Consider the following 14,202-nt stretch of genomic DNA (forward strand, 5'->3'; position numbering starts at 1 on the left):
TAAGCAATTATCATGCTTTTTTACTATTTGCTTTTGGAATTTTCAACAATTGTATCAAATCTTCATTATAAAATACTGATACAAATATAAGTAATAAATTGTTATGTAAAATCGTGGAAAACAGATAACAATCGCAGGATTGATGTTCGCGGCTTGATTTTATGTGCGACGAAGGGAAAGGAAAGAAACGATGCAGACGACCGATACGATGCTTCTAAATTGTCAGTGGGCGTTTAACTAATAGATTGTAATAAGAGTTGTCGAGCCACTATAATGAATGTTGAGTTCTCGATCGCTCATGAAGGAAGAAGAGATCTGAAACCGCGGTGGTAAAGAATCATTAGCTAATATCTCCCTCATCGAGCTGATTGTATCATCTCATCGTTAATCTTTTTCATATAAGTCGACTTAGTGCAACATATTATATATTTTATATTAGATACATTTATATAACATGATACACTTATATGTTTTTAATGAACGAAACTTAAATATAGATTAATTTGAAATAAGAAAAAAAAAAGATATATGATACTGACAATATAACTTCATAACAAAAAATGTGTGACTATAAAAATATTTTAAGAAATTGAATTTTTGTATTGTATTAAATTATGATTCAACTTGTCATTAGCTACAAATTGTACAAATTGCTTTCTTTAGCTTTTATTACCAAAGAGATTAAGAAATGAAATAAAGAAAAAAAAATAAATAAATAATCCTGATTAAAAAAAAAATGATCTAATTTGACGATCCTATATAAAATGTGGCATGAATCAAATATTGCATCTAATCTTGTTAAGCTCTGTTCAGCATTCAATAACTGAGTCACTGAAAAGGTGCACTGAGGAGTGCCGGATAAGTACAAATGCGAACATATAACCTTGAATTTATTATTAACTAACCGAGGACGACGCTGAAGAATGACCAACGAAAATTGTTTTGGTTGAGTACCACTATCGCCGATTCGAAATTTATTATCGAAATATATGCTCTGACACGTGTCGCTAGATGAGTTTCAATAAGAATAAACGTGGACAAATAACGATAAAGTGATTTCATCGACGTAAACAGAGAGAGGTAAAAATATATAGAATAAAATGAATAATTTGATTTCTTTCTTTTTATCTCTTCTGAAACAAAATTAACATTAATTTGTTATGAAATTGTTTTGTTATTTAAAATTCTTAGAAAGAATAATTTTTTGATAGAAAAAACTGGTAAATAAATCGACAATTATAATATATTATAATGATAAGCATTTTTAGCCGATAAATAATTTAAATTTATAATTTAATTTCATAAAGTTATAATAAACATTACTTTCAATAATTAATTCCTCATTGATTTATATAATTTTACTAATATTCAAATACTTATTTTTAATCGATATTTACAAGCAATAAAGTACATCAATATTATAATCAATTAATTATGTAAAATGAAAAATTAATATTAAATTAAAATTATAAATATATAATAAGAAAATAATCATAATTAATTCCTAATAATTTTCAATAAAAACTTCAGAAAAATTTAATAATAAAAACAAGTATTTATAAATATTTCTTTATCTTCATTATATTAATAGCTTCCTTATCAAAATTATTACAATTAAACAAATCGTAAATTTCTTAAAATCATATATCATCTATAACAAACGATCTAAGCGTGAAATCGATTAATTTAACCAAAGATAACATTTGTCTTAAAGTAATTTCTCAGACGAATACATTACTTCAATAAAGTTTGTAATTCGTCATTTTCGCATAAGTGTCGTTACAATGTCTAAATTTGTCGGGCAAATCGGAAACACGTGGATAGGAACAGGAATGAAGAGAAGGAAAGACAGAAAAGGACGACGATGGCCCGCGAAGAATCTGGTTCACCGCAGTCAACATCCCAACGGAAATCGCGATTCCCACAGCTTTCCCCACGTTGTGGTTTGCGAGTATGGGCCGTTCATGCTACTCATTGTTCGCAGCAAGTACAGTCGCGTCGCCATCATTATGAATGAGCGAAACAACCACGTTTGCTATGTGTATGTAAACTTGTACAATACTGTTTATAAGTTGAGAGTCAAATATAGAATAAGGATAAATACATTTTTATTTAATTTGATGTTAAGTATCATGAAAAAAGAAAATATCTTTTGAATTATTCACGATTTATGAGAAAGAGAGAGAGAGAAAGTTATAGAAAAAAAATTATTTTATTTTGCTGTGTAGTGTTTTCACGATAAATTGCCATAAGAATTTACATAGATATATTAATTTCAATATTCAAGCACATAAAAGATAAAAACATAAACTACATTTTTTTATTTTAATTTATTATTTTTTTTTATGAACATCAAAGCATGTTTATTTCATCGATGATTTTATTTTATCTATCAATTGAAATCATATCAAAAAGTGAAGCAAAATCTTAATTTTTCTAATAGTTCACTAGTAGTAATAGTAACTTTTCTAATATAATTTATCGATGAAATAATGAGAAGATTCAGTGAAAGTAGCAGAGAAATGTATATATAATAAAATTAAAAGTTGTGTAGAGAACGGATTAATAATACGCAATAATAATAATAAAGCGCGATAATATAACACAGCCGATAAAAGAATGATTAATTTCAGCTGAAAATCGTGAATGTGACCTGATAACAGAAGAGAGACCCATCGTAATCTACATCGCGAACATTATCAACATCCTATGATGAATGTACACGTATATTACAATAAAATTCTACATATAGAAATAGTCTTTAATTAGCATAAAATCAATATTTAATGACTTTTTACAAATAAGTTGTAATATAATGTTTATGCTATTAAATCTTATTTATATTTCTATACTTATAATCATCCGCATATATGAATTTTACGCATATTTAAAATTCCCGCCTCAAATTAAAATTCCTCAAGTTGGCAAACTTCTTTATTTATCCCGCTATAAATAATAGTTTGCTTTCACGTTTTACACGGACTAACTTCGTTTAATTAACGAATAACATATATACACTCGTTGTTACGAACTTTCACAAGTCGACGTGCAGTTTTTCTCTTTACCTTTCCCACTCCCCTCCTCTGCCTCTCTCTTTCTCCTTTAATTTAGTCTATCATCCAACTAATCGACCAATTACACACGAAGCTAATAAAAGTTTCGCGCGACGACAATTTTAACCGTTACCTTTTTCCCTCGATAAGATCGGTTTGGATGAGGCGTGTGTCACGTAATATGTGCATGTATATACGCGACAATCAACCGATTTACTATAAAAGAAACAAAGAACGTATTTGTATGTTAGGTTATATGCTTTTTCACGCTATGAAATTCTACCCGTTTCGAACGCCCTCTGTAAGATTAAGACAAATAACCTTGACATGCGATTATTCTATGGTTAGGTTAGAATTGTTAGATTAAAATAATTTGAGAAACTATATTTATACAAAAAAATTTGGAAAGATTGAAATGCTGCTTTTTTTTTCATGAGGATAAGAAATAAAGTTGCGTCAATGAGCATTTGTATAAATATCCTCCAGACATTTATGATTGCTTATCATCTCTGCAAATAGTGTGTCGGTGCATTATTTTTATGATTTCATTTTTATTATAATGTGAAATAATTTGTATTTGCTAATTCAGATTTTTTATTTGATAGGATCTCTATTACGTGGACATGGAATATTACGCGAGTATGCTAAGATTTTTTTTTACATGAATATTCTATTTGTTATTATTTTTATTTTGAATAAAATATTTAATAATATCATATGTTTATTATTTTATATCCGTACAAAACTTTAAGTTATACTTTTTTTTTAAAGATTATTTTAAGAAATTTTCAAATTTTCAAATCAAGAGTTATGTAACTAGTTATGTCAATAATTGAAAAATGCATCAATTGCTTGTCGAAAGTTTGAAAAAAAATTTGACCGAAATAATTAATAAAATAAGATTTGATTTTATATGACAAATCGTATATAAGACATTCTTGTTTGAGATGTATAAATGCTCGACTATCCTAATACTTAAAAATCGATACGAGCAGAGCTTATTTTATCAAACAGACTCGAGCACATGATTACTTTGATTACTGCTATGATTAGCTCGAACGATCTGAACGAATTCAAAGAAATTTAAAATTATTTTATTCGTTATTAAATAAAATCAAATATAAATTTTTAGAATTTTTACATTAGAACAAAATTATTTTTAAATAAAATACAAATAAAACTATTAAATTTTATTATAAAATGAAATATATAGTGAAATAAAATATATATAGATTTATATTAATCATTCGATTTATGATATTTAATGCTCGTTTCACTGACATTAATTTCTTATATTTAATTTTTGTAATAATATCGACATACAAAGTAAAAAGGAATCAACGAAATGAAATTCATTGAAATAAAATTCAATAGGCTTCTCGGTGGTGTACAAAGGTTAATAATCAATTAATTAATATTATATAAATTTCTTCTGTTTAATTTTTGCAACGAAATCAATGAACAAAGTATAAGAGAATTAATGAAACGAAATATACATTGGAATAAAATTCTATAAATTTATATCGAACATCCTTTGACATTAAATAAATATTTTGAATATAATGAATAATGATAAAAAAGCTAGTTATATAAAATTTCATAATCTATAGAACACAATTTCATAAGCAAAGTAATCAGCCAAGATTTATAGGCAATCTCTATCTATCTATTCAACTAACGAGATGTTACTTTTAATATTAATATAATTATTAAATACTGATAATCAATGATAGTGAATCAAATACTTGTTAATATTTCAACAAGAATAACTCGAATAAAAATTCAAGTTCATTCATTCGATTATACTCATTAAAATCGATATATGAACGATAAATCCATCATAATATTCTAACCTCAAAGAATTACAATTCTTTATTCTACAATTTTACTTTTATTCTACAATTTTATTTTTATTCAAATCAAATTTTAACATATATATATAAATATTTTTATATATAAATATTTTATATATATATAAAATGAATAGAATAGCATAAAAGAGAATAACATTGCTTATGCAGTTTGTACAATAGTAAAAAAGGAAAAAAGCTGAAAAAAATGAAAATGTAGAAGAGGGAAAAAAAGATCAAGGAAATATATTTACACCTCGTTGCGGTAAAGGTTGTCAGCAAGCTTCACGAAGGTCGGAATAAACGCATCGCGTATAAGTTCGTGACAATGACGTTACACGTACCAGCGTAGAACGCCCCTGCATTGACGTAAATCCAAGGTTAATATGGAACGTCTCGAATCGAACGCCTACAGGTAAACCAACGTAGGCAGAGAGCCCACGACTCTACGACTTAACGATACCACCAGTGCACATCCACCTGTTTTGAATCGTTTTTTGAACGATATAAATCGATATCGGGAAAATAAAGCGTATTAGATATACAGCAATTTCGCGCGAGAAACAGTAATGAATTCATAATTTATAATATTGTCTTCATGCATATTATATTTGTATACGAATTGTAATATTCGAATTAAAATATAGATGCTGTTTCTGTGCTCATATTTGAAATTGAACGTAAGCATATTTCTGTTGAATGAGAAATATTATCAATTTGAAATGGATAAATTAATGCATATAACAGAAAATTTTTTTTTGCCTTGATTCTAATGTTTTATCATTATATGCATACATTTTTTTTTTTTCTAACAAAACTATAACTTTTGTAAATTAAATGACTGCAAAAAATAACTTCAAAGACGTACACTATCGACTATACAGAAATAAAACAACTTATCATTTTAGAATAAAAAGTGTTATTTTACTTTTTTAGATAACTGAAAAATATTATATATTTGTTTGTCAACCCACGCAATGTTGAAAAAAAGCTGTTAAAGGAAGGTCAAGATTTATCGACGTGGGATAGTATAACATTTTAGTTGCACTTCATAAAACAAAGCTTGTAAGATTTATTTTTTATTAGATATTTATGATATAACTGTATCATTTTTAAACATATGTTACATGGAAAATGATTTTAAAAATGAATGTAATAATATTGAAATGAAGTAATATTTTTTTTTAACTCAAAAAATATTCAAGATAATGTTTAAAAAAATATAGGATTTGTTTGCTTGATAAGTATTATATCATACTTCGCAAGAATAGTTCAAAGATTTTTTATCGAATATTTCCTAAGTTGACTATACTTCTCTGAAATGAGATAAAATGTTAAAAATAATATCACAAGAAAAAAAAAAGAAAAGAAAAAAATATCTAACTTCAAGATTATGCAATATGCAAATTTTGAAAATTCTTTTAATGGAAGTTTTGTCATTTTTTAAATATTACTTCAATTTTTTAGTATTTTAAAATCAATATCATTAAATATACTATATATTTTATAATACAAAGTTCGAAATTATGCATAAAATATTTTTGATGAAAATTTTATTGTTAATTAAAAATGTTAATTTTATTGTTATTTAAAACTTAATTTTAATTTTTTTATCTTTTAATATTTTTATTATTTATATATTATAATTAAAGACTATACTTTGTATAATAAAAATTTTAAGAAAAATATATATAATTTGAAAACAATTAATTTTTTCTATAGTACAAAAAAATGCAAAATATGTTAATTAAAATGAAGAATTAATGCTGGATAATTTACAACAATGAATTAAATTTTATATATGATTGGCATTTGCATATGACTGCATGCATTGCACATAGTTGCTAAATTATGCGTTTAATTGGATGACTCATATGTTCGAAACTTCATATATAGAGCAACAACGATAATCTACACTAAATCGAATATTTTCTAATATAAATGTACCTTGAAATCAATTTCTATTTGTATAGTGATTAATATTATAATAAAGTATATGATAATAAAAACTATAACAGTAATTTTCTTCTTAGAGAAATTTATTTTAAAAATTATTTTAATAAAAGAAAAAGTTTGAAAGTATTATCAACCGCATAAGAATAAAAAAAAAAAAGTATTAAATATATGAAAAGAAATTTCTTTAATATGTTATATAATATATAACAGTGAAACAAACTTTTTATTTTTTATTTGAAAAATGAAACGTTTTTAAAAAATATACTATTGAAACATAAAATAAAAAAAATTGAAATTAAAGAAGAAAATATATTATTAATATATTAATATATATTTATTATTAATATTATATTATTAATATTAATATTATTATTAATATATATTAATATATAATTATTAATTATTTTATTTTCATTTTATAATATTATGCTTCTATTTAAACAAAAACAAAAAATAATTTACAACATTCAAAACTGCCAGATCTTGAAACATTTATTTAGTTAATATTTGTTAAATTTTCACGAAAATTTAGATAAAAGATGTTATCAGTATGAGATAACAGTCTATCGAGCTCTTTGTAAATGAAACTCAGTAGTTAGGTGTAAAGAGCGTGGTATTTCATTACGCCCGCGCTTCGATTCCAAACCTGTGTAGTAGAATCTTGACCCGACAAGTTGCCGAGTGCCGCTTACTCGCTATATATGTACTTACTACACTGTTTAGATGTTCTCAATCACATGACGCAATGATCGCGTTTCTGGATCGCGCGCGCACGCATGTACATTTACACAATACTCATCCTGCTTCATGATCATAAGTTTGTTTCATTTTCAACAGGAAAATTTGTAACGTATATCATCGATAATTTACGTTCATCATTAAAACTTGATTATCGTAATATTTCGAGTAGAATTCAATCGTTCCGGACGAGCAAACACAATAGCAACAACGATACAATTCATCGTTATCGTCATACTGTTCGCGAAATATCATTAATCTTCTCTCGAAAGTGAATGCACGAAATAACAAGGTCGTGCGCGAAAGAGAAGATATATGATAAGAAATTTGGTAGAAAAGGAAGGTTGACGACCGGCATCGGTGCGCGCGCGCAAACGAATGTGATCACCTACGCCGACTATAAGCATGGTATTGTGACGAGGAACGCCAACGAGAGACAGACGCGAAAGCCAACAAGTAGAGTAAATGACTCACCACGTGAACACTGGAGAGACCGACCGGCTCGCTTTGCTTCTTGTCCGTTTTCTTGGCCTGCCGTTTTGCCTTACTTTCGAGAAAACGTTGCTTCAGCACTAATGTGTCTTGAATATTTTGTTCGCATAGACCATTGAAGCTTTGATCGAATCTTGGTATACAATCGGTTTGTCTACGTCGATAACTTTCTATCCTTCTTCTTAGACGATCGACGACCGCCTGCCTCTTGGGGGTGAGTACCTCACCCATGCCAGGTGCTTGACCCATTTGTTGCTGCAATTGCAGCTGTTGACTGGTTACGTTCAACTGGCCGGCCGCGTTTAGATCGTGAATCCCGGCTGATTGAGCTAGGACGCTATTCTGCAGGTTGTTTACGTTGTTGTTATTAGTATTAGTATTAGGAGCCTGGCCCACGCAGACCGAAATCGGGCCAGGCGCGGTGCCGGGGGGGCCTTGCGGGGGCTGGCGGGGCAGGAGCCCCCCGGCCTCCATACAGCCCCCTAAATCCACCGCAGGGTAAGCCAGCTCAGTGAGAACCTCTGCTACCGAAGCGCCTGACGCACGCTACTGCTACTGCTACAACCTCGTCTCCCGCCGCTGCCCTCGAGTCGGGCATCCTCTGCCACCCTGCCAATGCGACGATCCTCAACTTCCGGTCAAGACGCATTTGGAATATATTCGCGCGTCAACACTTCTGTACCACGCTTGCTTTTGTCCGATAATCACACTAGTGCCGATTAATTTTCAACAATACACCATGCTTCGCGTCGATCGCACAATTGTTTCATTGAATTCTTGTTCGATATCTATATGTAATATATATATATATATACAACGCATATAAGAATATGATATTACTTGTGAAAATCCTTGTTAATATTATTGTATTTATGGTTCTTTGTCACTTTTCGTTTTAGTGGAACAATAAATTGCTAGACCAATCATGACATAAGACACTGTAAACAATGTTCGTCGTCTTTTATCACACCAGGCACGCACCAATGTCACGTTTAGGCACTGTTTTGCCTGTCCGGTTGTTGACATCGCGACATACCGTTGATATTATACTTCGTGTTTTATTCTCGAAGCCACGTGACTGGACGGTATACCGTGAAGTCCGTGTCGTTCCAACGCAACGAGTCACCGCTGTTTAGCCTCCACGCGAATGCATTTCACTCGAGATTGCTACGATATTTATTGAATCAGTAATGAGAACACAATGTTTTCTTGAAGTACCCGCAAAAGTTGTTCGCATTCCATTAATTTAATGACAATGTAACGATATTTATGAGTCGAACGATAGCATTTGTCTTCCGTGTAAAAGAAGTTTTCGAACTGTCACTCTCGACGAGACGCGCGCGAAGATTCGACAGTAGGACGGAACGTTCACCGCGCGCGACTAAGTTCAGGGCCTGGAAACTCCGTGTATACAAGAGGCGCCCAAATTGCCACGCCATCTGATAGTGATCTTTATAACTAAACAGAGTTGGCGCCATATATGAAATTTTTCTTTCTTTAAATTTTATTTATTATAATTAATTAATATTCGTCTATTATAAAATTTTGTTTTTTATTTTTAATATACTATTTTTTTTATTATAAATGTATTTTAAGAAGAAAATAATAGAAATTGATAAATTAAAATTAAATATATTTAATTAAGATTAAATTATTTATTATAATTAAAATTAAAATATCATTGATAATAATCATTTATTTTCTTTTATATAAAATTTATTTATAAAAAAATATGAAATATAATTATTATTTAATTAATGAATAAATTATTTTATTATTTTATAAATAATTAATAATAAATGAATATTCTGAGATGCTGAAAAATTGTTTAAAACAAGATCTAATTTTTTAAATAAAATCTAGTTTAAAATAAATCATAATTAGTTTATAAATTAATTATTATTTTGTGTAATTTTTTAAAAAGATAATAAATATAATAATAAAACAAAATTTTTATATAAATTATCATAATTTATTAGAAAAATATATAAACTATTTATAAAAAAATATTAAGATTTATCAGTACGAGAATCAATATAAATCAATGTTAATATTATTATATATATATATTGAAATTAATATTTTTTTTCATGTGTTCTAAAATATGTCTCCAATGCCCTCTTTAGTCATTAAAGTCTAACTACAACTTCTCAATAAGAGCCTCTCTATAATATTCTTCTTCTCTTTCTATTCTTGGTCTTTTCCACTCCCTCTCATTACGGCGCACGCTGCATGAGAATTGGAAAGAGGAATTGTAGTGGGAGTATGCGACAAACGACGGCTTTCGCGGATTAATATCAGCTCTACTTTGCTGTGTTAATATTAAATTCAACAAAAGATTTTTTTCTGTGTAAATGACAATATATGAATATTATAATACAATATACCATACACACGAAAAATTATAGCGTATGCCGTGTGCACTGAATCTCTCGATTGTCCCAGTGTGTCGTCGAATGTACGTTGGACGTCACAACAGGTAGTTGAGCGAGGGCAGCGTGCTCCAGCCTGTAGAAAGAAAGGAAAAGACCAGAAGAGCGAGCGAGAGATCGATATATTGGCACGATTGTGTTGGAAGAAGAAAACATGTCAGTAGTAGGGGAACAGTGGGAGAAGTAAAGGAGGAAGGTGACCGTGTAGAATATACTAGAAAGGGAGAAAAATAGGATAGTAACAGGGAGGAGTTTCACTGTGTCGGATACCTGCACATCGGCCTGTGCACAACTGCTCGTACACAGCTTTAAGTTTACATATATGAGACGGGTTACTCACGCGTTCCCTTTGCTCCTTATCTACTTTGCAGACTATGTTTCTTTCTTTCTCTTGCACCTTCCTATTTAGGGGGAAATGAAATACAGCGTTTCCCCTGTCTAACGTCTGGCCACGTTTCCGTAGTCTGCCGTTAAATCTTTTTTAAAAGTAATGTATATAATTCTTAGAAATTATTTTATATCATATAAACATATTTAAAAAATTTTTGATAATATTTATGTACTTATATTTAAATATGACTTTTTCAAATAATCTTTTATAAATAAAAAGAAAGATTCTTATATGAATTTTTTATTAATCTATAATAATATTGAATTTTTTGAATAACAAGAAAATGTATATATGTACATATATATAAATGTATATTGAATATATAAAATTATATTTAATAAATAAATTAAAATAATTTTAATATTTTAATAAATTTATAGACAATATATATAATTGCTAAATTATAATTATAAATATAGATAAAATTTATTTTAGCTAAAAGATTACAAATTATAAAAAAGTTACTTTTAAGCAGCTTCAAGTGTTGCCATCTTTCGTTTATTTAACGTAATGAAAATATCTGTTCTAATCGATAAATCATGGAACTATTTCGTGAATTTTTAAATAACGTTTTTATAAATTGATTATATATGTTTCAATTATTTATATATTTATTATGTATTATAAGTATTATATTGTAATAATAATCTAATCTCTATAAGTATAACATAACCTCTAAATGTAAATTATAAATTGATTGTCGTGATACATGAGTCAAGATTCATTATCAATAAACCTTTTTTAAATAAAAATTTTAGTAAAATAAAGTAATATCAATTTTGTATTGTTACTTTGCGTGTATTATTTAATGTTATATTAGAAAGTTAAAGTATTGTTTAAAAAAATAAGATTTTAATTTATAATAATTAAATAATAAATAATTCCATCATTATTTTTTATTTAAAAATATTTTTTATTTAAAAATCATTTTAATTTTAAAAAATAATGGATTTATTAAGTGCAAAGAATAGTAGAATTCCTTTTATATCAGGAACAAAACCTTCATTAAAAAATTCACAACTACTTGTTTCATGTGGAATTCCTTCTTTAGATTATATAATAGGTTTGAATATAATTTTTTGAATTTATAAATAAACAATTTTAATTATAATTTTTTTATTATATTATTATATATTGTTTTAGGTGGTGGATTACCTATTGGTTCTTTATTTCTTATTGGTTCGTAATAAATATATAAAACTTATAAGAATTAATATATGAATAATATATATTAAATATATATAATTTTTATTTTTAGAGGAAGATCGATATGGTACATATGCAAAAGTTATGTTACAATATTTTATGGCTGAAGGTGTAGTTACTGCACAACCATTATTAATTGGATCTAAAGATATTAAAACATCTCATCTTGTGTCAGAGATGCCAGCTGTTATAACAGATACTAAATCAAACGATGAACCTTCTAATTCTGATGAACAAATGAAAATTGCTTGGAGATATCAAAATATGAAAGCAATTGATCCTTCTCCAATTGGAGGACAATTTTTTGGTCATTTTTATGATCTTACAAAAACAATGGAAAAAGAAGTAATTGAAAAAGCAGATATAACACAATGGTACGATGATAGTTGCCCTATAAAAGACAAAATCTTTAACAATTCAACATATACAAATTTATTAAAATGTATTCAAGAGACTTTGAAGAAAGGACAATACTCAGTTTTAGAAACCCCTGAAAAAAGACAAGTTTTAAGAATTGCAATTCATTCATTAGGATCTAGATTATGGTGGAGTGATTCTGAAGATGAATCGCATCAAGACTTGTTAAAATTTTTATATTATTTTAGAGCAATCTTAAGATATTCTTATGCAGTTGGTGTGATAACAGTACCTACAGAATATTTTGACAAATCCGTATGTTTTATTTATGTACATTATATATTAAACTTTCATATAATTTTGATATAAGTTGAAAAATATTGATTATTTCATTTTTAGGATACTATTGTGCAACAAGTTGAACATTTATCGGATATTGCAATTAGATTAGAATCATTTGCAGGCTCACAAAAGGAAACGAATCCACTTTTTAAAGATTATCATGGTTTACTACATCTTCAAAAGATGCTTACTTTAAATACCATAGCACCACATAATCCAGATTCACGAGATCTTGCATTTAAATTACGCCGTAAAAAATTTGTTATTGAAGTAAATAGCTATATAAATATTATTGAATTAATATTTATTAATATACTATGTATGTAATTTTTCTTGCTAATTTTTACTGTAGGTATTACATTTACCACCTGAATTGGGAGATACTACTCAACGGGAACAAGATGAAACAATACCCCAATTTGGATGTTCGAGTCAATCAAATAAGAATTTAGATTTTTAAAAAAATATGATGTACATTTAAGAAAATTTTATTTTTTATGTAATTTATTAAATCTTAAATTACATATTTTTAAAATAATATTAAAACTTTTCTTATTTTTTTTTTTACTTTTCTTTTGAAATTTATCTAAAAATAAAAATTAGTAATAATATCTTACAGGTGAACGTTATATGTATTATTTGAATCAGAACTGCATACTATATCGCGTGAATTAATGTAGACGAGAGGAGATAGGCTTCGTGAACACACAATAATACGTATAACACGCCTACCTACTCTATACAGATATTATTTACATTTTATAAATATTAAAAATACTAAACAAGATTATTTAAAGCTATTTGTTTAAATTTTATTCTATTACAATTTAATTTCATTTAATTTCAATAGAAAAAAAAAAATAGAAATATTCAAATTTCTAGTCGATATTTTAATTTTTTATAATACATCATTTAAACTGACTTCAATATTTTTAAAAAATAGAATGAAATGAAATAGATATTTCAAAAAACCCTGATTAATATTATTTATAAAATTATATATAATCATAATTAAATATTAGTTAATTTATAGTAAATTAATTTTTCTTATAAATCGAATTGAAAATTTTCACGAATAAACAAAAATAAATAAGTCGAGTATTACTCATCCATGACGATTACGCCGATTACCTGTTAACTTCCCCTTCGATGATTCGTATAAACTTCGACATGCATCTGTTATATCTGTAACAATTGCATAAATACATACATACATATGAACATTTCATCCCCTCTTATGTGCTTTTTTTTGTTTCGTGCCTTTCTATTTCCTTCCGGTTCCATCCGGTCGGTCGCGCATGAGGGCACGTAACGCAAGCGCACCTACAGATGCTAGTATTCGTACGGCACTGTAAACCATCTATCACGCGGTAGCTTTTCAGTGT

The 14,202-nt window shown here is 27.7% G+C and overlaps 2 protein-coding genes across 5 annotated transcripts in view; one reads left to right on the plus strand and one right to left on the minus strand.

The window, feature by feature from the left end:
- LOC122718958 (neurogenic protein mastermind) overlaps window positions 1–9,436 on the minus strand; it is a 221,154-nt gene extending 211,718 nt beyond the window's left edge. For all 4 annotated transcript variants that reach the window (XR_006347487.1, XR_006347486.1, XM_043944406.1 and 1 more), the window contains exon 1: window positions 8,072–9,436. Coding sequence is in view for 2 of the 4 variants with exons in the window: in XM_043944406.1 (XP_043800341.1) it covers window positions 8,072–8,563 (492 nt within the window). In the remaining 2 variants the exon portion in view is untranslated. The remainder of the gene's footprint in view (window positions 1–8,071) is intronic.
- A 2,357-nt stretch (window positions 9,437–11,793) lies between these two features.
- Window positions 11,794–13,659, plus strand: LOC122718824 (elongator complex protein 4). The gene is made up of 5 exons (XM_043944178.1): window positions 11,794–11,975; window positions 12,056–12,091; window positions 12,171–12,790; window positions 12,875–13,087; window positions 13,170–13,659. Exons 1-5 carry the CDS (start codon window positions 11,858–11,860, stop codon window positions 13,275–13,277), a joined length of 1,095 nt encoding a protein of 364 aa, XP_043800113.1. The 5' UTR covers window positions 11,794–11,857; the 3' UTR covers window positions 13,278–13,659.
- Window positions 13,660–14,202: the final 543 nt, after the last annotated feature.

This window comes from Apis laboriosa, unplaced genomic scaffold, assembly GCF_014066325.1.
Source record: "Apis laboriosa isolate Shangri-la unplaced genomic scaffold, ASM1406632v1 scaffold68_cov148, whole genome shotgun sequence".
In the NCBI taxonomy this organism is placed as follows: Eukaryota; Metazoa; Arthropoda; class Insecta; order Hymenoptera; family Apidae; genus Apis; species Apis laboriosa.

What these genes read in the sequence shown, in the direction of transcription:
- LOC122718824 (XM_043944178.1), top strand. Translation starts at nt 11,858, where the DNA reads ATGGATTTATTAAGTGCAAAGAATAGTAGAATTCCTTTTATATCAGGA. An exon ending in TTCTTTAGATTATATAATAG is followed by an intron (nt 11,976 to 12,055) that starts GTTTGAATATAA and finishes ATATTGTTTTAG; the next exon opens with GTGGTGGATTACCTATTGGT. An exon ending in GTAAAAAATTTGTTATTGAA is followed by an intron (nt 13,088 to 13,169) that starts GTAAATAGCTAT and finishes TTTTTACTGTAG; the next exon opens with GTATTACATTTACCACCTGA.